At 39.8% G+C, this 26,886-nt stretch overlaps 2 protein-coding genes across 5 annotated transcripts in view; both read left to right on the top strand.

The window, feature by feature from the left end:
- Positions 1–89: 89 nt before the first annotated feature.
- LOC134651774 (uncharacterized) lies at positions 90–7,361 on the top strand. 3 transcript variants are annotated; one of them, XM_063506881.1, is made up of 5 exons: positions 90–273; positions 690–1,046; positions 1,597–1,688; positions 4,236–5,309; positions 6,574–7,361. In XM_063506881.1, the coding sequence occupies exons 3-5, from the start codon at positions 1,602–1,604 to the stop codon at positions 7,282–7,284; spliced, it is 1,872 nt and encodes a 623-aa protein (XP_063362951.1). In that variant the 5' UTR covers positions 90–273; positions 690–1,046; positions 1,597–1,601; the 3' UTR covers positions 7,285–7,361. The 3 variants fall into 3 exon arrangements, with proteins under 3 accessions (XP_063362951.1, XP_063362950.1, XP_063362952.1); XM_063506880.1 differs by having other exon boundaries at positions 93–267; positions 683–1,046; XM_063506882.1 differs by lacking the exon at positions 1,597–1,688 and having other exon boundaries at positions 102–267; positions 683–1,046.
- Positions 7,362–13,186: 5,825 nt separating this feature from the next.
- Positions 13,187–26,886, top strand: part of LOC134651368 (leucine zipper putative tumor suppressor 2 homolog) — a 156,764-nt gene continuing 143,064 nt past the window's right edge. For both annotated transcript variants that reach the window (XM_063506451.1, XM_063506452.1), the window contains exon 1: positions 13,187–13,381. The gene's annotated coding sequence lies outside the window, so the exon portion shown is untranslated. The remainder of the gene's footprint in view (positions 13,382–26,886) is intronic.

Raw genomic sequence — 26,886 nt, forward strand, 5'->3', positions numbered from 1 at the left:
ACAACCAATAGCATGCTTGCTCAACATTTCCGCCAATGAACAAGTGCGAGAGGTGAAGTTATGGGCTGTTAGTCGGCCATGTTGAAAAAAAATGAAAAATTAAGCATTCGGATTGGTCAATAAGTTGTCTGTTCCATTCTTTTGACGAGTTGCGCAAAAATTAGCATTTTTGACTCTCACTCATCACGGCTGCCATGTTTTTTTTCATGTGGGGTGTGTGTGTATAAAATATATAATGTTAATTTAACCCCATATAAATTATTACAGGTGAGTGTCTATTGTTCTAAGCAGTCCATTTTCACTAAACAACACGGAAGCAAGTCCCTCGTCCATAGTGAAAGTGCATCATGTAATACTGTCACCTCTTGTGAAACTGCATCATATCTGTTGAACCAGTGACTGTGACTTAGTGAAAAATAATCACAAACTGCTGGTACGTGCCCGACGTGATTTGCTTTGTAGATAAGTGGATTTTGCGGTGACGTTGCCAGGAGGTTCCGTATCGTAATCGTAACATAGCTATCCACCCTCGACCACTATGACGTTTTGGCGCCATCGACCCATTTAGCGCGGCGGGGCGGCTATGGGTTTTACTCCGCGTACTTATTATTCCCAGTGACCTTTGTACATAAATAAACATCACGTGTTTATCGAAAAATAAATAAAACGTTTTGTTTTGCAGATTAAAGGGGGTGCAACGAGTGCGTCATTTGCGAAAATAGCTAGTGACAATGCGATTGCACATGCATTAGACGCGGTACCGTCTAAAATCGAACCGCAAGCAAAGAATACGCCAAAGAAATTAATGATGTATTAGTACGAAGGTATTCTTAAGGATCGATTTTAATCACACGGCCCACGGCAATTGTAAAATGGACCCTCGATTTTTGAGCCAGATGATGGTGTTAGATAACGGCAGAGAGTATCCCGGGCAGCATGCGTAAGCACAAGAGAGAGAGCCAGGCACTTGCCTGCAGGCCCGCCACATCCCGAGAACGCAACCACACTTCAAGCTCCTTCATCTGATACCCACACAAGCCACACAGGTAACCAATTAAAACAAGAATTTCCTTATTCTCTGCTATTTCTTGTCTAATTTATCTGCCATACATACAATAATTATTTTCAATGTCATTTTTTATATAGCTATTGTACTTTGCCCTTAATGTTTTTTTGTAAAATGCCAGTTTTTATTAATTTACGGCTAATGGCTATGGTTTTCAACAAAGCTGAATCTGAAACATTAATTTATCATTTAAACCTTAGATTTAAAAGTTGTAAATGATGGTTATCATAATGAGCGGTGCTTAACCTTTGTTTGTTTGATATATCAAGTTATCACAAACTGGGAATTCCAAATCAGTTGTGTTCATTGTTTATACAAAAACAAATAAACATCAACACTAATGAACAAAGTATGCCTATGGCCAGATGGTTTTGTGAAGTAATAAATAGCTTGGTGATTAGGTAGGAAACAATTTAAATTAATCCACATTAGTCAATGGAGGAAAAGCTAATTAATAAACATTTGCCTTATGATATGAGCCTATGGGTTAATGTTATTTTAACTCATTGTCTTCTGTTTTCACTATCAAGAGGATATGCAGTGCTCGGTAACATTGGAAAGAGACGTAAACGGTGGGAAAATAGTGAAGATGGTTAACAATGTTAAGAATACTAGCAAAAAGGTCGGTCTGGCATCATGTTATGGATAAATCCATTGGCAAGGTGTTGCAATGTGCATTTTTAAAGTTTGCTTTAAGAAGTCTTGTGTGAGGTGTGAATAAATTAAATACATTGTGATATTTTTTGCATTTGCACATTGTATACTCCCCTTATATTGCCAGGATTGGTTGGTAGCACATTCTGCTGTTCCCCTTGATTTGATCGCACTTTAGTTTGGGAGTATTGTTCCTTTGTTCCATTGTCTGAAGCTGAATATTAATTTATATATGTATCTATCCATGCATCATATTTATTTTATTGCAAGTTGACCATAGTGTTAAGACTAGCTTTGTAGTCCCTGGTCCAGTCTTGTCACAAATATAATATGTAAATAACTTAGTATAGAAATCATTTTAATATTTGTAATAACAATAAAAGTGTAGATAGAGAACTGTTTGCTATCGGAAGTATTATTTAGGTTTTAGTATGACTTGCAATCTTTTATTTGTACTTTTGATTTATTGCATTCGAGTGTTTGTAATGTCTATACGCCTACAAAGAAAAGTTACATCATAAAGACCGTATCGTTAATTATGGATACAACTTTACTTAGCCGTTTTTTCTGGTATTATATTTTTATTTAAAAATTACACATATAGTTTAATTAGTGCTTTAATAATGAGTAACATTTCGTCCTGGGAGATCGACGTAAAGTATATGGTTTCGACATTATTTACCTAATGAAGTTTTGGCTCTGTGCATGGTGGCCTTTTAGAGAATATGGCATGTTACTTACGACAACCCCAACTTTGGTATACAATATACAATATAACCATCATGGAGCGTTTCCATCGACCTGCTCTAGCTCATGAATGACCGTTAATCTACCGAAATCCAGGTAGATTCTTTTAGCTGTTTCCCTCATTTCGCTTGCGTCAGAAATTGACGGGAATCCAAAATGTTGCATAAAAAGTCGTTTACATGTAAAAATAAAAATTCACCACATCTATTCTGTGGATGTTCAATTGAGCAGTCATGATAATTTTTAAGAAAAAAAAACCGACTTCTATTCGGCCCAGTGAAAGATTATTGTAGATGGTGCGCTATGTAGAAAAGGAGGTAAAACCACCCATTTTTCTAGTAGCATTTTGTTTCTGTAAGGCTCGCAGTTCTAACCTAACCTAACCCACTTTTGTTCGGTTCTGTGAGGATAGCAGTTCAAACCTAACCTAACCCACTTAACAGCGCATATGCGGTGCGATGTACGGGGGTTTGAGCGGGAGGGGTTTGGCCTCATCATACTTTATACCTACATTTTATGGTAGGTAATCATAGTGGTTTATTTAGTTTAGGTATCATAGTGGTTTTCTGGGTCAAGGTCCGGGTCTGAGTCCGAGTCCTGGTCCGAGTTCGGGTCCGAGTCCGGGTTCGAGTCCGGGTCTGAGTCCAGGTCCGAGTCCGAGTCCAGGTCCGGGCCCGGGTCCGAACCGGATCCGGGTACGAGTCCGGATCTGGATCCGAGTCCGGGTCCCAGTCCAAGTCAAAGTCGAAATTCAAAATCACCAAACGTGTACTATGCGTCGTTGAAGAGTTCTGTTCTGATCATCATCAGCAGTTCCAGTTCATCAAATGCGACAGTTTTTAATGTAAATGCTTTATTTTATGATGAAAATACAGAAAATTCCATCCGTGTGCCTTTAAGATTTGAGGAGTTCCCTCGATTCCTCATGGATCCCATGTTCAGAATTTGAGCTTGACATAAATATGGCTTAAAAACTTAACTTGCTTAACAAACATAGCGAAGAGGAAAAATCGCCAAACGTGAACTATGCGTCGTTGAAGAGTTCCATTCTGATCATCATCAGCAGTTCCACTTCATCAAATGTCACGTTTTTGAATGTATATGCTTGATTTGTTGATAAAAACACAAAAATCACTATATGTATGCCTTTAAGATTTGAGGAGTTCCCTCGCTTCCTCATGGATCCCATCATCAGAACTGGGTTTTGACAAAAACGGGACCAATCTGTATGCTTATACATACAATCAAAAAAAGAATTTTCAAAATCGGTCCAGTAATGACGGAGATATGGAGTAACAAACATAAAAAAAAAAACATACAACCGAATTGATAACCTCCTTCTTTGAGATTTGGAAGTCGGTTAAAAAAGGACACTTAGATGACATATTTTGGCAGCATATTAACCGTTTGTTTCTTTAAATCGTACCAAGGAATCGGTGAAATAGTCTCAAATTAAGTTCGATAGGCTTGTCCAAATTATATTTGCTATATATCATAAAGTCCATAAAATAAAATAAATGTAAAACCTTCTTATATCAGATGTGGCTTAAAAATACCCCCGGATTATACCTTAAGAACATAGTAATACAAAATAATACACACATCAACAGTTAGACCAGGTTTTATCTGTATCCATAATTAACGATACGGTCCTTAATTATAAGTAATTTTCACTAGATATGACTATATCTTTCTTAGATAAGGGAAATTTGCTTCAAGGATACATGATGCAGGTGTATAGTTGTCTAATTTCATGTTTTAATTCCAGGACTACAATCTTGACAACATTGTTGATCAACAGTGCACAAGATACCAAGACACCCAGGAACAAAGTAGCACGCTTCGTGCAGGCATGCCCACTTGTTCAGTGGACCAGACAGAGGCCGTACGTCGATATTACGCTGCTTTCCCGGCGCTGAAGAAAGGTCAAGAGTCGCCGCTGCAGTACTATCTACCGCCGCCCGCTTGGTGTCGCAAGTCAGACGCAGATCTAAAAGTCAACATGCAAAGTGAACTGTCTATGATCAGTAAAGATTGGAACTCCAAGAAGAAGTTTTCCACCGGAAAGGAACGTCGCAACTCTTACCACGGGCAGAGGAAAAATAACAAGAAACGCTGCAATAGTTACAGTCGGTCTTTTGAAAGTAAGGAGCTGCCGGAGTGGGTCACGCACGAGGGTGTCTGGGACATGGACACGCAGGACCCCGTCAAGGAGTTCATCAGGGCTATAGCGCTCGACGAGGGCTACGGCACTTGCGAGAACACCGTCACGGACGAACTGAAGGAGATAGCTCAGGTCAAGTTCAGACTGAACGAGAGCATGGTGCCAGCGTGGGACAGCCTCGATCTAGATGCCGAGTGGGTCATCAGCGACGACCTCAACCCGAGGGTCCGCACCCCCATGGAGGACGAGATGTACGCGAAGTTCGAGGCCAAGTTCGACCGCTCGATCGAAGCTCTGTGGAAAGATCAGAATACTCCGGATGACGAGTACCAGGATCTGCCGATAGATTTTCAGGACCTGCTGTCTTCGCCGTCGGACAATCTGTTCGCGGATCCTTCGGTGGAGAAGAGCATGATTAGTTTGACCGAGAGCATCTGGTCGAACGCGTCGGAGCGCGAGACTCCGTCGCGGCTGGCGGAGGCGCTGCACGACCGTCTAAGGCCGCTGCAGCTGGCGGAGGCGGAGGCGGGAGCGGGAGCGGGCGCGGGCGCGGACCCGGCCGACTCTTTCGCAGTCTACTCGGAGGTGGACATCTACGACGCGGCCGAGAACGTGGCCAGCACCATGCGCTCGCTCACCGCCATCAACCACAGCCGCGACCGTAGCGGCTTCGTCGAGGTAATTTTAAAAATATATTAGATAGCTGCTTTTTTTTATTGCTAGTTAAAGCCCTTGCTACACGGTCGCCGACAAGCCCCTCAGACCGCGTGGCCTTGGTCTGGACGGACCGTGTAGACAGTTGTTTCCAACAAAATTTGACCAAAACTGACCAAGGTCAGACCAAGGACAGACGGTTAGAAGGCTTGTCGGCGACCGTGTAGCAAGGGCTTTATTCAACTCGCGTCGGAGTCGAATTAGCTCTCTGGTCTGCTTTCACTCACATATTATATTTAGTATAAGTAATAGAATAGTTTAGGCTTAGGCAGTTCAAAGTTAAGGATCAGACGGTCATTCGCACCCAAAGACGTTTGCTTCAGGAAGGACGAGTAAATGGAGCGACCGTATGTTTTTTGTGATCACGGCCCCATATTTAATATTTTTCTCAAACATGCAATGAAATGTCGTCGCTCCGGGCGTTATACCAGGCTTCGAAGTATCACGTTTAGGGCGGAGCAACTCCAGAGAACTGTAAAGGAATTTCATACGAAATTGAAGGCCTAGGCCGGGAAGTAATTTTTTTTTAAATTCTAATGTAAACATGGGGTCTGTGTCCATGAACAGACTAAACAGCCGAATTATATATTTTATTTTTTTATTTTTGGTGAATGAATGGTTATCGGACCAAAATATCCGTGTTAACGCCTGTTATACACGAACGTACTGATATTAAGAATACGAATCTGTATGATTCAATGTGTTGATGAATAAATTTAAAATTTTGTTTATACGTAAGTCACCAGAGACCATAGACAATATTTAAAGTTCTCTGCATTTATTTTATTTATAGAAATTGAGATTCTTATTATCAGATTGTGTATAATGGCCCTAATAAGGTCTATTCGAACACTACACACGCGAATTACGGACGACTTCCGTAAAAAAAAAAACAATTATGGCGGGATTGGAAGGAAAATTAAAAAACTTTTGTTTGTTGTGTTTTGTGTTGGTTTTTGTTGTTGTTTTGTTAAAACAGTGAAGTCGGATTTTTATTATAAAGATTATAAATTAGTTTTTTTGAGTGGTGTATTTTTTTATTTCATTGCATGTTTGAGAAAAGCACTATACATGCCTAGCTGTAAAAAGGTCTTGCCGGCTTTGTATCACTATCCGGCCTCCCTACGGTCGGCCGGCTATACCTACTCGCCCGGCAAGCCCTTCTTTCCCGGCGTCTGCAGTAATGTACTATTATGCAATCTTCTAATACTATTTTTGTTCTGTGTAGGTGCCCCCGCGGTCCCGCCCTCGGCCGCCGGCCGCAGCCCCGGCCGCGGAGCCCGCGCCCCCGCCCCCGCGCCCCGCCTCCGACCTGCTGACCTCCGCGCGCACGCACTTCCGCCCCATCGAGCGCGACGCGGGCGCCGCCTACCGGGACGGCGACACCTTCGACATCCGCGGCGACCTCGACCCCGTGCCCTTCCGGCGCAGCGACTCCGGCGGCGTCTACATCGAGGGCGCCGGGGAGCGCTACCTCGAGTACCGCGGCGACAAGACCATCGACTACGGCCGCCTCCGCCTCACCGCCGCGCAGCGCTGCCCCGACTTGGACGACGACGCGTTCAAGCTGCGCTTCCCTCTCCGGCAGCGGGACGCCGCGGTCCAAACCGACCGCGCCGAACTCTGGTGCGAGGACTGCGGCGGGTCCGCCAAGAAGAAACGCCCGAGCGCCATGGAGAGCATCTGGATCTGGAGCGCCTGCGACTCCTGTCCGGCCGAGCCCGTGCCGAGACCCGCGCTCGCTCCGGACGAGCTGACGCGCGACTGGGAGGAGCTGCTCTCGGACATAAGCGCGGCGCACGCCGGGTACGCCGCGCCGGAGGCCCCGGACCGCAAGCGGAGGCACTCGGCGGCGCTGCGCTGCGCGGCCGCGTGCTCGCACCCGCACGCGCGCTTCCTCGCGTGCTGCACGCTCCTCGACCGCCCGCTCACGCGCTAATTCCACCACGCCGGGAAACTCGGCTCGCCCGTGCGGCCCCTGCACTTGAAACTGAACCACTGAGGACCCGTCGAGAGTACGAAAATCTGGCCTCAAAAAGGAGAATACTTGGCCAAAATGGAAAAATCGCCACAGTCGTACACTGATTCCTGGGTGTTCTTTCGGTTCCTGTTGCATGTCTGCGACAAGAAATTTTTCAAGAAATGACATTCAGTTTGAAGCGTCTCTACTACGTGTGTTTTAATCATAGAGAAAAAAATACATGCTCACTCCATACATCAGTTTTAGTACCAAAAAGACTATTAGCATCTAGCATCGAGTAGCGGAACTATCAGTACTGCTACTTGACAATAGATGTAGCACCGACCGGAAAGTCTTATCTCAACAGCATAAGACTTTCCGGTCGCTGCTACATCTATTGTCAAGTAGCAGTACTGATAGTTCCGCTACTCGATGCTAGATGTAGATACTGAAATTAATAGTCCGAACTGATGTATGGAGTGAGCACTCTTGTCTTACTATATTTCTCTATGGTTTTAATAGTCAGTGTTCATTAGTAGAGGAATTCACCTTGCGGTTATTAAATTCGCGTTAACGATTCGATTACGTAATGTTCCGGCAGTTGAGTTTCTCGGTGCGGTGTCGATCCGTGGAACACTCGGCGGCGAAGCGATTCGCTGTCGAATGCGGGAGTGCAGATCTTTCGTGAGTAGCAGTCTCTTCGATTATTGATATCTTCGATATCACATTAGCGAGGATACTTTTGAGTGAAACTGTTATACTGTAAAAACCTTTCATATGATTGAAAACACAGTATCCGAGTTGATGTGATTTCGGAGCGTCATGCTAGTTAATTTGTTTAAACGAAACCATCTGCATTCTGTGTATATATCGCCTTTTATTCATCAAGTGTATTGTTATAAATATCTATGTGAGCGCAATTTGACGCGTCCTTGACTGATGTGGGTGTTTCGACACACTTTCGAGTTGCATAATGCGAAGAAAGTTAGCAATAAAATAGGATTAGAGGAGCCTTGAAAGTTGAGTTTTCCGGACAGTGTTGCAAGGCTAGACATGTGCTAACATATCTTATGACTGTAGATATTGCGGGAGTTTAATGTAACATTAATATTAGTTGAACATTTTCTTTATAGCGATTTCATATTGATGTGACGCTGCTCGGTGGAATGCTCGCGCTCGACGACATGATCAACAATATTTGGTGTGGATTGATTAATGTGAGAAAATGTTTCAAATTGTGCGATTCGTTTCAATTAATTATCTTACTAAATTCAGTTTCAGATTGTTTGTGGCATAAGGTTTTAGCTCTTCATATTTTAATCGTAGATTCGTTATAGTTTAGCTGTCGCAACGCAAACCTGGGCGCTAGCATTCCACATCGAGCACAGAGGACGATTCTAATATAATTCTTACAATAATATCGTCCAAAATTGTTTAAAAATTGTTATTATAAAGTAGGTAAAGCAGCTATTTTATTTTTGTTAGTATTTTTTCGTTCACGTTTTCTGGCGATCTAAATTCAATTTTAAATGTTGAAACGGTATAGGAATACCGTTCTGTTACTTCGGTCGGAGTCGGATTGCGTACGCGACGATACGTCCGCGGTTCGAAGAGAGGAAGGTTTGTTTTAGCGGTTTGTCCATATGTCTTAAGTTTTATACGCGGCGATTTTATTGAGTAGCCGCAATATGTAATCTTAGGACGGCGGGTCCCTGAGAGAGAGCGTTGTGCCCGGTGTTATAATATAATATAATATATGTACACGTGATGTTCTGCTCGGGGCAGCGTGGAGCCCGCCGGTAAGGTAACGAAGGCGCCCAGAGCCCTAAAGTGGTTGGTAGGTTTTTTGCGCCGCCCCCCGCTTGTAATTTCCCCGCAATTTTGGACCGGAAATACCTATTGTTGGAACCTTTTTTTAGGGTTTCGTACCCAAAGGGTAAAAAACGGGACCCTATTACTGAGATTTCGTCCGTTCGTCCGTCTGTCACCAGGCTGTATCTCACGAACCGTGATAGCTAGACAGTTGAAATTTTCACAGATGATGTATTTCTGTTGCCGCTATAACAACAAATACTAAAAACAGAATAAAATAAAGATTTAAGTGGGGCTCCCATACAACAAACGTGATTTTTGACCAAAGTTAAGCAACGTCGGGCGGGGTCAGTACTTGGATGGGTGACCGTTTTTTTGCTTGTTTTTTTTTGTTTGTTTTGCTCTATTTTTTGTTGATGGTGCGGAACCCTCCGTGCTCGAGTCCGACTCGCACTTGGCCGGTTTTTCTGCATTTTTTCCCTATGAAATAATGGCGCGGCGCTATTACAAGCGGCGGCGGCAAATTGTAGCATAATTTACTGCTAATATGAATTGTAACGGTTCATATAGGCGTAACTGTTATATTATAGTTTATGTAAAGCATAAGAAGTGCATGTTATATTTTCTTATATCCTCATTTTATAGAGGGCGGTTCTAGACGGAGCGTCGGGAGGTGCTGACGATTTTGATTACGCGGTACGCTCGCCGAGCCCGCGCGGTAGGCCCCGTCGATACTTTATTTATTTCATTTAAAACCATGCCTAGTTACAATTTCATAAAGGTTAATGTTTCACGCAGATTTTGCTAATATATATGTCGTGTTTTTATATATTTTTTTGTAGTGTGATTTACTTTTGTTTGTAATACCTAACTGAAAACGAAAAAATATAGAAAAAAACATTACAAAATTTCCGTTAGAAATGCTAATAATGTATATATTGTATACTATCGTGAATTTAATGTGTAGTCTTTTCAGTTTTTATTATATATGTATTGTTGTATGTTTTATTTGGTTTGTTTGAGTAGCTGAACCGTCCAGCCGAGGCTCACTGTCGCGTTTCGGACATTTCAGACACTGAAATAGGCCTTAGTTCAGATAATCTGTTATTACATTTAACTCATTAGTATGGTGGAGTATTTTTAAAGTCATTCAACTAGTTAATTCATTTCTATTACGTCACAGTTCATTGATTCCATCACAGTTTTATTTTCTGTCATAAGTTTATATATTGTACTTATTAATATTCGCTAAACGATACCTTGATAAAAAAAAATGTTAAAAAATCTCAAAAAAATGTTATATAGAGTCAAGTTTGCATATTATATTATGTTTGATTAGATATTAATCTCATGTAATGTGCCTATGCACTTGACATCGTGCTTCGTAACACCTCGGAGCGAGTTAACCCCTCGTATGCGGCCTGTCAAATTTGATCATTGAAAAAGTGACCTTGACATTTAAAACAATAGATTTAAATTCTCACGCACGGATCCGTGTTCGAGCGTACGAAGGGTTAAGTTGGCGGCGGCTGAAACAGGGGACGCTATTCTTGCACTAACACCTAGTTGCCGCCAACTTCGTCGTGTTGTGCCAACTGAACATTAAAGTTGGCACGACATAACATACAGCTTGGCCGTCGAATTTACTTGCAAACGCTTCATATTGAACATTATCGAGCGTAAGGGCTGATTTAGACGGCGCGCGAACTCGCATGCGATTTTAGTTACATTGCGGACTGTTGGTTACGTCCAATTCAACCGACCGATCAAAACCCGCAATGTAATGAAACTCGCATGCGAGTTCTCGCATCGTCTAAATGAGCCCTAACACCCAGCTTTGAAGTCTGCAAGTGATTCAAGGACCAAGCGAGTCCCCGAAATCACTTACACTTTGCCGCCCAACGCGGAGCTTTTCGTCATAATGTATCGGTAATTCGAAACTTTCACAGTCAGCGAATTGTTGAAGTGATCTTTGTTTACATAATGTTGTCTATAATATGTTTAGTCGGGAGCGACACGTATTCTTTCCTTACATTCGGACACGTAGCTTGACAGCACACGTTTTAAAATATCGCCGTGAGCTCTCGACGATCAAGTCGGCCTGTAACCGATCGCGGACAGCCTTGGTTACATGCATATTTGTGTAACTGTCAACTGTTTCTTTTTCCAAGTTTAAAATCATTAGAAATAAAGTTTATCTTGTAGGCCGGGGTAGGAGCAGTCTGCGCAGGGATTTCACGTCAGGCTTCATTCAGAAATTCGCACCGATCTTGTACAGTCAGCAGTAGTGATTACGCAATAACGTTCAAAATTATGTGCACTAGCCGCATTTTCACACAGGCATTATTACAATTGTCGTTTATTTTTACACCGATCCGATTGTGCAAAAAAATTTGCTGTCGGTAGAAAAGCGAAATTTTTGGGACGATATTCATGTGAATAGATTATTTTGAACACTATTACGTAGCTTCATTTACTGCAGACTGTATCTTTCCTAAATTATCAAATTTACTGCTAAATCTGTAACAAAAACGCCTTCTGTATTTTTAAATCACTTTCTGTACCTTTTGACACCCTGTTTGATTTTGTAAGTACCTAAATATAGAGATAGAAAGTACTAGTAATATCGAAATGTAAAGATAAATTGTTTTGGTCTTTAGATTTTACCTAGGCCCCACTGAATTCAGTAAAGATTGTTTAGCAGTGGTATCCCTGATAATAGTTACCATTTTCATAATGTTAGGTTGTGCTCACTACTCTGGTACTTGCCACCTATGGAAGAATAAAAAATAAACAATCAATTTCTTGTGTTTATTTTATACAATTGATGATTTAAAAAACCCCCAACGGCCCCAGCACAATGAAACGGATGAACCGATTTTGATAAAGCATGTGTGTGTGTGTGTGCTGTGTGTTTGATTTTGGTAAACAACAAACAAATAAAATAACACATCCAAATCGGTACCTACGATACGAGGTAACTGAAAAAAAAAATAGCACGAGAAGTTAAGAGCTACGATGCCAAAGACACACACAGCGTTAAAACTTATATCTTCTGTCTGTATTTTCATGCTATAAATCTGACGGCATATGCTAAAGGATGAATCAAACTTTTTTGTCACTCGTCTGTCGTTGCCATGGTTAGTTCTCCTGGGTCACTTTCAAAACCTTGGTGCTATGGTATTTAAATTAAACAAAGAAGCATATACTTATTATAAGTAATGTGGTAATTATAAGCCTTTTCCATGTTGTCCTTGAGCATGTAAGTAGAATGAGATTCAACATTTCTTCTAACACTGATTTTTTTATCCTCTGGCTGACGGGACAGAATAACAGCTAGAAATTGTTGATCCAATGATCCACCCTAAAATATTATCTATCATCATATCAAAAAGATTGCATAGCAATAGCATATTATAGGTAGTAAAAATTCAGTTACACTACAAGACCAACGAGATATTAACATAGATTGTACAATTTGTACATAATTAATTAATTATGTATGTTAACATCTCTGTGGCAATGGTTCAGAGTGGACTAAAAAAAAGAATTTGTTATGTTGTTGAATGTTTTGGTTAGACAGTGTGAGTATCAAGCAAGCGGGTAAGCTACCAAGCTCCCCTGTGTTCCCTTCGAGCGCCGCTTTTCTAAATTACTTATTTATTCAGACTTGTTTTGAAGTATGATTGTATAGAACTAAATCCCGAAAAAAAAACTAAATTATATCCAAGAATGTAGATGGTATAAAAGTGAAAGTAAAAGCTTTTACATGGAAATTAACTTTTTTGTCGTTCCTAATGGACATCCCTTACATTAGAAACATCCGAACTTTGCTTACTCCTAACTTGGGTGCTGTTTCAAACGCTTAACGCGCGCAAGCGACTCGAAAAAGGCTTAACCAAACCAGTATAGCGCGCTCTCTGATTACTCATAGTTATAACACATCCCGATGTCTCAGGTAACAGTAGTTTTACGTAAGCAATGGGAACATACAGCCTTAAGCCTCTCACATCCGAGCAAGCGAGACACAGCTATACAAAAACCACGGTTACACATTCGACCATTGAAACGCACGCGCTCCGTCAACGCGACACGCCGGTTTGTCTCCTTCACAAAGTTTCGTGTATTTATCGAAAACATAACTTATGCTAATTCTAATTTGTATACTTACCAGTGATACCGAACCGATTCTGTGAGTGAATAGACCGTTAGTGAAATCGTGCCGACGAGTGAATTGATATAGTTTTCTTGTTTTTTGAAAGAGGTAAGTGATTTACGCTATTTTGAGTTGAAGTGTCAAGTTTGTGGGCAAGTGCTAACTTGGGTAGGTACTTAACGTTCGTTTGCAGAACTTAAACTAAGTACCTATAGCTTTTCAAAAAGATACTTGTTGAGATTGGTTAGGAAGAGCCGTAGACAGACCTAGATATTCCGTGATTTTTAGGCTAAGCCTTTTGTGATCAGGTGCAGGTAGACAGCTTTAAATTAATTAAAAAGATCTAGCTTACCAACTTACTTTTCTAAGTTTGAATACCTACCTATACGTATGGGTTAAGTTTGTTTCTTTATGCTTCAGTCGTGAAAAAGTTATCGCGACGATATCGCAATTAGGAGGTTAATGACTTTAAATAAGTAATAATCTGTCAACTTAATTAATGTGTCCAAGCTTAAGGGCAGCGCCGGCTTCAAATCAAGTATAGAAGTAGGATTGTATACTTACGTATCTACCTAGTTCCTTGATATCAACTCAACTTTTAAGTTGAACCTAATAATAATTTAGGTTTTAGACTGGAAAACAATCTGTTTCAAAGAATATATTTTTCGTGACGTTAGATACTTAGGAATACAGCGAATATACTTAATACTTACCTATTACAGGGTTAGGTACGTACCTACTTAATCGCTTTAAGGTTTGTGTAAAAAAGTACATGTTAATTGGGTAGATTGGATCTTTTTTTTGTAGGTATTCTGTCCTGTCAGCCAGGCGACAATAGTAGCATAATTATTTGTTACATCAAGAAATGTTATCAACTAAGTAAGCTATACTAACATGCTAAGATTGCTAAGTAGGTACTTAGATGACTCATTTATTGAAAATACTTACCTATAGCTGCCATTAAATACAATATAAATTGTATTTGGTTATTTGGTCATTTTTAAATACCTATCATAAAAGTGACCCAGGCGACCGTAACCATGGCTAAAGGCTTCGTCACACAGGCGCGTTTTCCAGGCGCGGCGTGAGCGGGGCGCGCCGCTTTTACATACAAAACGCTTACGCCCAGCTCACGCCCCGCCCGGAAAACGCGCCTGTGTGCCGAAGCCTTAAGAGTGACATGATAAAGTTGATTCACCCTAATATACTTACAGGAGTTACAGTCAATGCTAATTAGGATATTACGTAGTCCAAGTAACCAATTCCGCTTTGGTCTAATCTAATCTTGATTAAGTCATTAAGCTAACGTATGCACCATGGAGTCGTAAAACGGTCGGATGGTGAAATGGCGAGAAAACATCTTCATTAGACTCCGAGATAAGGGCGTTACGTCTTACACTAAACCAATTAAAATCAAAATATGTATTACCAAAGCACTCATTAGCACTAATCCGCAAAATAATAACGTGCAACCCGTTATAGGTACTAATTTGCGAATGTTTGCATGCAATTAATGTTATCAACCAAAGAATATTATTTACTAGGAGTTATCAACAATATCAACCCTCCCACCGCGAAAATACTCGTAAATACGCAAACAAATATTTAACAAACCACTAAAAATAGTACAAAACTCGACACGTGTTTCGCCTTCCTACGAGGCATCATCAGGAATCAGGAGATGCCGTAGATGTTGATGGTCCGGCGTTTTCGCCGTATCGGATGCTGGATGCCCAATGGAAATGGGAGGGTGTAAAAAATACGCAAATCAGTGTTTGGCTAGATAGAACTGATTGACTGGCACGAAATTATTTCGCGGATTTGCAAAACAATAATTTTTGCTTTCAATTTATGCAATCGTCATGAAGCTTTTTAAGCCGGGAGCCGGGACCACTTTTAGTTTGCTAAAGCTGTTGCACACTACACTAGATTTGAACAGCTTATATAGTTAATAGTTGTTTTAGTTACTGTCTGTATTACCTTTAAGAACTCGTTCCCACAGACTCTGCTAAGAGAAAGAATGGTGTCCCCTCCGCATTATAATTTCTTTTCAATCAACATTGCTATCAAACCGCCCAGGTCATTGTGATTAGTTTGTGAACTTTCTAATAAAAACTAATGGCTCACGTCACGTAGATGCACTAAGCTCTAAGTTGGGAATCGAGAGGTCGTTCAATGAGGCACGAAGCAACAAAGCTGAGCGCCTACCGCGAACTACGTTCGACGTGTTGCCTCTCTGTCGCACTTGTAAATTCGTACGTAAGTGTGACAGGGAGGCAACACGTCGAACGTGGTTCGCGGTAGGCCCTCTGAGTCATTGGAGATGCTAGATAGCAAGCATAGACACCTAGAGTAACGCGAATCGTGATCATAGAGCGGAGTGATTAACTAGTAGGTATCTACTTAAACTTAGCCTCAGCGGTGATATTCCAATTTTGAATATGATTGCCAGTTTTTATCCCTATTCACCCCGCCATTCCTACTCACCTCAGTTGACGGCACCATGCAAATTATAGAATCCAAGTTCAAATTAAGAACGTTCAAAATATTGGACGTTTCAAAATTGGAATGGTAGTTTGAATAATTACGCGACGAGTTATCCACTGTGTCAGTGTTCTTATGTTTCGAATTATACCGTTATGTTTGTCTGCGAATCTAGAATTTGCGGATTTAGAACATTATTGTTGTTTTCGAGAAAAGCGTTAAACCGTCATATCACAAGTTCTGGTGAAACAACGGTGTTTTTATGTGGTTTATATTTCGTTATCCTTTCTTCGCCACATACGTGAGCTGGAAGGGTGTGGATGGGAGTTAAGCTAAGAAGCTAGACATAGGGCTACGCGATGTTTTTTAGGGTTCCGTAGCCAAATGGCAAAAAACGGAACCCTTATGGATTCGTCATGCCTGTCTGTCTGTCTGTCTGTCTGTCTGTCTGTCCGTCTGTCCGTCTGTCTGTCCGTCCGTAAGTCACAGCCATTTTTTTCCGAAACTATACGAGCTATACTGCAATGTTGAAACTTGGTAAGTAGATGTATTCTGTGAATCGCATTAAGATTTTCATACTAAAATAGAAAAAAAAACAATAAATTTTGGGGGTTCCCCATACTTAGAACTGAAACACGAAATTTTTTTTTCATCAAACCCATACGTGTGGGATATCTATGGATAGGTCTTCAAAAATGATGTTGAGGTTTCTAATATCATTTTTTTCTAAACTGAATAGTTTGCGCGAGAGACACTTCCAAAGTGGTAAAATGTGTGTGCCCCCCCCCCCCTGTAACTTCTAAAATAAGAGAATGATAAAACTAAAAAAAATATATGATGTACATTACCATACAAACTTCCACCGAAAATTGGTTTGAACGAGATCTAGTAAGTAGTTTTTTTTAATACGTCATAAATCCCCTAAATACGGAACCCTTCATGGGCGAATCAACGTTCATTCCATATCCAGAACTACTTATTTTTCTGGTGTTCTGAACCTTAAGATGATTGTGTTAGTGGTTTTAATCGGTCGTTAAGTCTCCGTTTCACTCTTATACAAAACTAGTCGGGATACATTTCACCGCCGCCAGTCCGAAGTTAATGAAACTGCCCCAGTGATGACAGACGTCTGGATGACGCGTGTGAACTCTAGTGTGTACGTAGGACTTGCAGTGGAAAACACGTCTAACTTGTTGCCATAAACGTAATAAAAGCATAGAAACTACATTACACATCTCGAAATAGCATGTCGACAGCTTTGTGACACTGACCACTGACATATAGGTATATATGGTTTACACAAAACTACAATTAAATTTATATTAGCTTTAGCACCTACTCGTAAATGTACGTACATAAGACATAAGTAGTTGTCTGGGTGACGTTGTGGCAGTTGTGGTTGTTTCGATTTTGCTAGACGAGACGAGCTTATTTTGGCGAGACTTTCCATAATGTCCATATATCGACCATATCGTAAAAATGAGGATTACGATTTACGGTATGTAAGGACTAATAAGGAGAAGCGGTCAATTGGTCATCAACTATGGTCATAAAGGTCCTAACTAAATGTTAAGGTGTTCGAGTGAGGCACCTAATATTAGTTATTTTAGCCGAGGCACTATTATGGTAACAATTAATTTAATTACTCTACCTTATCTTGTAATTATGCCTACTTGAATAAAATATATTTTATCTTTATCTATCTTTATCCGTTGTTCTACTTACCTCAGACCTTTAAGCTCTTATCAAAACTTTTATTGGGTTGCGTTAAAACAATTAAAAATAGAGCTTCGGTAGCTCAGCTAGCAGCTGGTAGAGCGATCCCAGAGATGCCACCCACAGGCCCCACAGGCTCCACAGCCCTCAAGGCGGTAAATTGCTCCATTTATATGCACCATCCACTTTTCAATTTCTTTTCAATAAGACATCAAAGTAAGAGAAAGAATATGTCACTGCTTTTATTTGCATCCTTGAACACTCAAGTACGTAACTATTACTAGTTCTGTGATTGCGATACCTACACATAGTAACTTGATACCTACGTAGGTTAATGCGTGAAACCTAGTATGACATGGACAAATTGGAATTGTAGGCTGCGAGTAAGCGTTATTATAATGACGAATTTTATCGCATCTAGGATAAGCAAAATTGGTTGAAACCGAAAATTAATATTTTCCACACATTTTTCATCATCAAGTTTTTTTTTATATTACAATTGACAATGACAACATTAACTAGCAAAGGATTGTGTATTGTAAATGAAAGGGAGATAAGAAGAGGAGCAATAATTAAAGCACATAAACAAACTCATTTGTAAATAGGATTATATAACTTATTGACGTCTAGAGACGCCATGGTCGTGGCGTCTGGTCTAAAAGGCACGGCTTTCCGTCGACGTGAGACGTCTTTGATGACCAAACACCCAAGATAAGAATCGACAGGCGATCTAGACCGACGGGAAACGGTGCAGTTTCGACACTCGTACCTCGAACTAAGTTTTGCCTCTGTGTCGCACTTACGTACGAATTTACAAGTGCGACAGAGCGGCAAAACTTCTTTCACGGTAGACCCTCAGTTTCGACACTACCTCGTACGAGAACTGCGTTAATTGCTTGATAAAGAATGGCTGGTGCTTTCAGTGTTCTTAGTTAATTGTGTCTTCTGTAATTCTTAGTTAAGTAAGAACATGCATCGTAAGTCAACTATACATCAAGTGTTCTGTGCCGTTGCGCATAGTAAATAAGGATAACCGTGACCTGTTTAAAATAGTACCTATCTAATGTAGGTACCTAGTAAAATCTTGCCTTAATCCCAGTAAGCTTTATATGTATAATAGACCGACTAAAAACATCATGTAAAATGGTGCTAAGACGAGACCGCATAGCTCGCACTGTCAAAAAGTTATCAGGATTCATGTAGAGTCAAGCTTCTAACTCTACATGCCCTAACTCTACTACAATCTCTAACTTCACAAACTCTACACCTTAGTCAAAATATGTGGCTTGGGCGTTTGGTTACTTCAAGCACTATTGTATAACAGAAAAGTAATGACACAATTTATTGAATCGTTCAGGGTTGTCGGCTCAATTAGTTAAAAAAATCACGTTTTAATTTTGCATTGCATCTTCTTTTCTTCCCGACTTACTCTTTACATGTACCTAAGCAAATATTCGTGAGAAAAAATCAAACACATCTTTAAAAATTCTAACTCAAACATGGTAAACGTAAGCGCCGTGAAGGAATCATTTGATTATCGATAAGCAGCAAAATATCAGTCCGATTCCTATCAGTGAAAGCACACATCGTGTTTATAGCCTGGTGTGGACAATAGGTAATTACTGATCTTTATTCCAAGTCCTTACCGAGCACTAACCAGTTTATACTCGAGATACAAGCACATAACAAATGTTCGTCGTCAAAGGTCATCCTCAGACTGGTTCATGTGGCTCTGGAAGCGATGGTAGTGAGAACCAAGGAGCCAGGACTCATCTAAGGCTATCTAGAATCTAGGAACACTAATAAGCCTGATTTGTGCGTCGTTAATACTCTTGTAAAAGGTATTAACTACGTTTGAAACGCGCGCAGTTGGTTCTTTCTTCGCGGTCTAGACTCCAAAGCTGCATTAATACAATGCCGTTGGTTTATCTGCCATTGTTTTAAAATTTAACTGAGCGTTTATTAAATTTAGCTTCATATTCGTTTGCCTCTTTAAGGTTAAGTATATACTCGTATATGTTAAGTCTTTATAATGTATTGTGCGTTTCGGCGTTTCGCTCTGCTTACTCTGGTGGTAGGTATATTATAATTCTGCCGCGTCCTGCTAGGTGCATTATTTACCGTTATATAGGGACCGTAAGTAGGCTAGACCTATTGGCGTAACACGGCAAAATTACATTTCTTACCACACCAGCTCGTAACGTAAGGGCTCACTTTATATGTACCTACTTCAAAAACTGATGAGATAGCTGCATTTTATTTACAAGGGTGGCAAATTTGAATTGTTTTCTCATGTAGGCTAGTTAGCCTTTACGAGCTGGTGTTGTGAAAATAACTATAAAAGCACGCGGGGCTTGTATACTGTGTAGCTAATAATGTCAGTTATAACTTTACCGACTCTACACGAGCGATACGAGAAAAACAAATTGTATGTCATGTCAATCCAGCTAATAAAATTTCCATTTTATCGACCTATCACCTTGAATGCCAGCTGGACACTTGTAATGGCTTCAAATGAACATAAACCTAACCTCACTTACATATTCCAGTAATAAAGAACTGTGACATTTATGACGCATAGCTCAAATTACATATACAGGTTAAGCATAACGCATAACTAACGTAAACGATGACTTATTAAATTGGTTCACTTTGCTATAGCCATGAATCCAAAGTAGCAACTCAAAACTTGACCGTATTCGGCGTATTCCATACCTATCTGTAAAATATTATAAACTACCTTTCATAGACAGGAAATAGTAAAACAGAGCCGAGTTCAAGTAAACACCTAAATCTCACCCATCCAACATAGACAGGCGAATCACGCGCGATCCCACAGATACGCTCAAATTGGACCCTTTGTCACGCCGCTACTAACTTATACTTACACCTAGAATCTCATATGGAGTCCTAATATCAATCTTAATAACACAGCAATAAAGGCTACTGTTAGTCTTTTAAAGTAGCAGATAAAACTTGTTTATAGTGGCGCCGTTCATTCCATCGATCCCATCGATTCAAAACAAAAATAGACATTAAAAATTGTTTTGATTGTCCTTTTTGAAGTAAACGTAGACTGGACGCTTAGCTCGTCTATTTTGAAAATTACTTAAACAAAAACTATGAATTCGCATTTCTAGTAGCAATTTCCATATTTTTTGCTTGCTTTAGGGCAGCGGTCGGCAACCCGCGGCCCGTGAACCTGTCACTTGCGGCCCGCGAGCCTCCCTGGCTGTTTTGTATGTAATATTCACAAACGACAATGTCTAGTCTAGTCATAAATATTAACAAGTGCGGCCCGCGTCAATTTCGTTAACTACTATGTGGCCCTTGGTTGCTAAAAGGTTGCCGACCGCTGCTTTAGGGCTTTAGTGCAAAAATTGCTACAAATTTTTAAGATGCCTTTTAGACCTATGTTCGTATTTTTTTTCTATCGAGCGATAGTCACGAAATCAGACTTCGAATCGATGAAGTTAATAGACAAAAGACTCAAGATTGCTATGCATATCTTTTGGCAACTTTTGACAACTGCCGGCTGAACCTACTGCACCTTAGGTACTGAGCAGTAAAACTTAATTATAGTTTTTTTTTAATAGCATTAACGTTTTTAGGGTTCCGTAGCCAAATGGCAAAAAACGGAACCCTTATAGATTCGTCATGTCTGTCTGTCTGTCTGTCCGTCTGTCCGTCTGTCCGTCTGTCCGTCTGTCTGTCCGTCCGTATGTCACAGCCACTTTTCTCCGAAACTATAAGAACTATACTGTTGAAACTTGGTAAGTAGATGTATTCTGTGAACCGCATTAAGATTTTCACACAAAAATAGAAAAAAAAACAATAAATTTTTGGGGTTCCCCATACTTAGAACTGAAACTCAAAAATTTTTTTTTCATCAAACCCATACGTGTGGGGTATCAGGGATAGGTCTTCAAAAATGATATTGAGGTTTCTAATATCATTTTTTTCTAAACTGAATAGTTTGCGCGAGAGACACTTCCAAAGTGGTAAAATGTGTGTCCCCCCCCCCCCTGTAACTTCTAAAATAAGAGAATGATAAAACTAAAAAAAATATATGTTGTAGGTACATTACCATGTAAACTTCCACCGAAAATTGGTTTGAACGAGATCTAGTAAGTAGTTTTTTTTTTATACCTACGTCATAAATCGCCTAAATACGGAACCCTTCATGGGCGAGTCCGACTCGCACTTGGCCGCTTTTTTTTATCATGGCTTACGCTGTTTGGCCTCACCTGGGGCCAGTTACAGCTTTTGGTGTAAGTGGGATCACCTGAAGGGCCGCGACACTGCAACAGAAACGTCTGCGAACGAATCTATTAAGCTTAGAATAAATTGAAAAGTGGAAAAATTACTGTCTTGGGTGAGACTTGAACTCACGGCCTCTGGGTAGAAACTTATAGTAGGTAGTTAAAATAGTTTAAACTTAAAGTATATAATATACCTACATATGTACCTATAGGATCTATACATGTATCTGTCGCAGGGAAATGATCAAAACAGAGATTTGAACAAATCTCTAAGGGATATGATCAAATCACGCAGGATGTTAAAATGGCGAATCCATATCATCATTTCCCTAGAAAAATTCAGTCATTTGACCAAATCACTGACTCTGTTTAGTGAAAAGACAAAATCGGCCAATAAATGCGAAACGCTTTTTCATTTCACTAGATTTGTTTAGGAATTTGACAAAATCCCTAACAACAACAGTAAGTTGATGAAACGAACTTAAAAAGTCAACTAGTTTTATCATTTCGCTAAACAGGTTTAGTGAAATGATAAAGTCTCAACTGGAAGATGGTATATGGTGATTTGATTAAATCTCTGAAAGGTTTAGTGAAATGACGAAAGCAGCAACAACAGCAGACAACAACAGTTTACTCTACAGCTAAGCGATTTGATCAAATCTCTGACTAGATTAAGTGAAAATTTTTGAAATTATGATGCCGACAGATGTACCGATTTGGTACAGATAATTTTTAATACCTATTTAAAACAATCCCAGGTACATTACTTCCATCTAATGGACCTCTGTCTACCTTAGGGACGTGCACCAACACGCTTGATTCGATTAGCAACTCTTTAAATTTGTGCAGAGAAGTCTCTTTCATTTTTTCAGCCGATATTTTCAAAAGATTTCACTTAATCTAATCAGAGATTTGATCAAATCGCTTAACTGTAGAGTAAACTGTTGTATGCTGTACTTGCCTTCGTCATTTCACTAAACCGTGCAGAGATTTAATCAAATCACCATATACCATCTTCCAGTTGAGACTTTATCATTTCACTAAACCTGTTTAGCGAAATGATAAAACTGTTGACTTTTTAAGTTCGTTTCGTCAACTTACTGTCGTGGTCAGGGATTTTGTCAAATTCCTAAACAAATCTAGTGAAATGAAAAAGCGTTTCGCATTTATTGGCCGATTTTGTCTTTTCACTAAACAGAGTCAGTGATTTGGTCAAATGACTGAATTTTTCTAGGGAAATGATGATATGGATTCGCCATTTTAACATCCTGCGTGATTTGATCATATCCCTTAGAGATTTGTTCAAATCTCTGTTTTTATCATTTCCCTGCGACATATCTAAACAATACATTTTACTTAATAATAAAATAAAATTGTTTATTCAGTTTAAGTATTCATTTACATTATAAAAAGTTGGTACCTCTTTTTAAGTATCAAATACATCTATCTAATACCTTTAAATGAGCAATTCTTGTTTATTTATTAATTTATTTATTTATTTATTTATATATATATATATATATTTCGGGGATCTCGGAAACGGCTCTAACGATTTCGATGAAATTTGGTATATAGGGGTTTTCGGGGGCGAAAAATCGATCTAGCTAGGTCTTATCTCTGGCAAAACGCGCATTTCCGAGTTATTATATGTTTTCCGAGCGAAGCTCGGTCACCCAGATATTACTTTTATTAAGAGGCACCGCTCTTGCATAGTTAGTAATTGAACAACAATAATTTGGTACAAAATTAATAGAATGAAGTATCTGCGGAAATAGAAGAGCCGAATGTATTGGTTCCCTTACATTCTCTTCTCTTTCCGCACATACTATACATATGTATGTGTTATGTTATGAATGTTATGATTATGACTGTGATGTTCATATCCAATTACTATAAAAATCAACAAACGGTGCCAACTTAATTAAGCTAGTTAGTGTAGATATGGAAACCTGATTATAAAAATAAACAATAATCATATTTTATAACATTCACGGTTGGGTTGGTTTTGTATATTTTAGAAAGTCGAAGGTATGTTTCATGGTAACAATCACTGAAATATAAGTAGAGTTGAAATCTATCTTTCTCACGGTGTCACATTGACTCCTTTTAACTTGAGTGAGAGTTTAGAACTTTCTTTATGAAAATAACACTATTACAAATTACATTTAAAGACACATATAGTTTAATAGCTAGGTAGGTAATCATTCTCTTCTCTTTAAGACTTTTGAGTCTAAATATTAAAAAAAAAATCGACTCAGTTTTACGAGATTATTACTAAAAAAACATCCAAATTTTTCATGTAAGTTGTTAGCAGAGCGAGAGATCTATTATTTTTAGACTATCGGCGCGATTCGGCAAATGAATTAGAGATTCACATGTGACGTTCCACGGCAAAAGGTACCATTGCCCCGGCTGAATATTGGAGCGGCGTTAATAATAGCGTAAGCGCCAGCCGCCATAAGGTACCTTTTGCCGTGGAACGTCACATATCTTCACTATTTCATATCTAGGGAATCTCTAAATCATTTCCCGAATCGCGCCGTATAGCTTGCAAGATTTGACCTACATTATACTAAAAATCTTTGTAAGCCAAATAGAGAAGCTTGTCAAAATCAAAGTATTTACTTGAATGCCTTCCAAGTTCCACGTTTATTTAGACTTTTACTTTCCTCCTGCAGTCAAACTGTTAAAACAGCTTTACACTCTGTCTAAAATGCAAGTTTTTGTAAATGATTAAATCCATAATTATAATAAATAATGCACAAACCCCACAAGAAGTAGGAAAACTATAGCATGCATCAAAAAATTTATAAACATCACAGCGTGCGGTGCCCGAGATAGCCGAGATAACTACTTATTTATCACCTCCGACCACCTCGGGGCTCATCAGCCCGTATCCGGCGATGCCCTTAGGGTGGGTACATACAGCTACAGCTATATGAGTAGGTATGTTTGTTGATCGGTTCTGTTACTAAGTTATTTTTTTTATTAATGCATGTTACAAGATGTATTGTTTTGAAAAGATGTGTCCCGCCGAATTTTTTGCCGGTCCGATATTGGATCTTAAATCATCTCGGGCCTTGGAGGATACAACTAAACGGAGTAGCCATTAACAGGCTTTCCCCTCTGTCGAAAATAGGCGGCCAACGGTCATACACAATGTATGGACTGACGTTTATCTGACATGGCTATTTTTACGTTACGCATACATTTGACGTTCCCCTCCCCCGCAAAAATCGGCAGACTGTTTTGTACAGAAAATTACAGACATGGCGTCTCCGTTTGATTATATCCTCCAAGTCTCGGGCAGAGGTGTAAGGTTAGAGTCGGTGTAGCTTTATTTGACGTTCTTAAGCGCATTATAATATGCCTACTTGAAAAATAAACTTAAACAAATGCAGGTTAGATATATATACTACCTACATTAATTAGGTTTCGTCAACACCACATTTCAACGTGGCCAGCCTTTGAGAAACTTCAGAACTTTTCTATAAGTCTTTTATTTTTTTGCATCAGCGCCGTCTTCATAGCCTCGGACAGATTTAAAAAAAAATTTGAAAATAATAAATTGTAAAGCAAGCGCCGGGCATAGACGCGCAATTACCCGCCAACTATAGTCTATGGAACGTTTTTATCTGGCCACGTACTCCAGTCGCTTACCTAGTGAAAGAGAGTCGAACGGAACGCGAACGAATCAGTGTTTGTATTAACCTTGGGATAAGAGATGGGCCAAATATGGACTTTTCCGAATACGAATATTCGGCCGAACATTTTTGCTAAGTCTACTTTTTTCTTTTTCTTTGCCTGCTGGCTTCTCGAATGTTTTTCTCTTATCTGAATGTCTATGAATGAATTAATCGTATTGTTCAGAATAATTGACTTGTAGCCGTTTATACTTGGTGCATCTACCCGCTCGACTTAAAGCTATTAGCGTTTGCAACTTACTGAGCGTTTATTATGGCCGCCGCGCCTTCGATCTAATACCGAAAAAAAAACTAAACAACTTCATGAGTCGTGCTTCGTTTAACTATAGACAATCCCTCTGTAATTTAAGATAGCGTTCACAAATAGAAGAATGGAATCCGAAGGGATTCTAGCGGCTAGACTAGCAGGCCAATTCGAACGTACGGCGTACACTGGTTTCAGAACGATATCTAACTGATATCAGGGTGAATACAATTTTTGACAGATAGTTTTGAGCGTCTCTTGCGTTACTCAAAATGTCTCTGGGACTCCAGATCAGAGGTAACTACCAAGAAATAAGGCTTCTCCTATTTACATAGTTCCTGTTTATTATTAGGTTTAACACTGCAATGTCTCTGGAGTTACCAAGAAATAAGGTTGCTTTCTTCTTAGTTTAAAGGGCATTGGTTGGGGCCTTGAATGTTTCAACATACCTACGTAAGGTAGGTTGTGTTAAACCACCATAAGTTGTTTCGTCCATCTGAATGATGGTTCAGTTATCGTGTATTTAGCTCGTACTCGAGACGCACTATAACAAAATAACATGATTCAAATATCATTTTGATATCAGTGTACGTTCGAATTGGCCTGTACGTACTGGGTTATAATTACTTTAATTACCTGGGGTGTGCAGATAATTTACTGCCACGGGTAATTAGCAGAACTAGTTTATTGCATCGGTGCATCAGTTATGATTCGTGATTACTTTTTAACTGAGACTAGACTAGTTTTAAGGATTACTCACGTTAGACCGGGCCGTGTCCGGGCCGGAGCTTCCGGCGCTTACTATTCTATGACAGATGACAGGTTATTTACTTCACGTGATGCTTTCCAAAACGAAGCTCCGGAAGCTCCGCCCGGACACGGCCCGGTCTAACGTGAGTCATCCTTTATTCGAGTGAAGAGGGTAGGGTAAAGTTTATAAACGACTGCTTGATTTAACATATGTTTTATTCGGACCAAACTAACTTTTGCATTGCATTTGCAATGACAATGTGTAAGATGTCACCATTAATGTCAAATTTTTATGAAAATATGACGTTTATTAATAACACTCCCTCACTTTGATGTATTCAAATCGATGAAAAATTAGCTTTATTAGACGGACTGTAGAAGCGGTATAACCCATGGGAATCGGCATAATACTATCCATAAAAGAGAAAGAAAGAAATACATGCACCGTAGCTT

Source organism: Cydia amplana, chromosome 10 (assembly GCF_948474715.1).
Source record: "Cydia amplana chromosome 10, ilCydAmpl1.1, whole genome shotgun sequence".
NCBI lineage: Eukaryota > Metazoa > Arthropoda > Insecta > Lepidoptera > Tortricidae > Cydia > Cydia amplana.

Bases quoted from the DNA above. Each gene is read 5' to 3' on its own strand.
- LOC134651774 (XM_063506881.1), top strand. From the start codon at position 1,602: ATGCAGTGCTCGGTAACATTGGAAAGAGACGTAAACGGTGGGAAAATA. The intron at 1,689-4,235 runs GTCGGTCTGGCA...TTTTAATTCCAG, and splicing joins TTAAGAATACTAGCAAAAAG to GACTACAATCTTGACAACAT. The intron at 5,310-6,573 runs GTAATTTTAAAA...TGTTCTGTGTAG, and splicing joins ACCGTAGCGGCTTCGTCGAG to GTGCCCCCGCGGTCCCGCCC.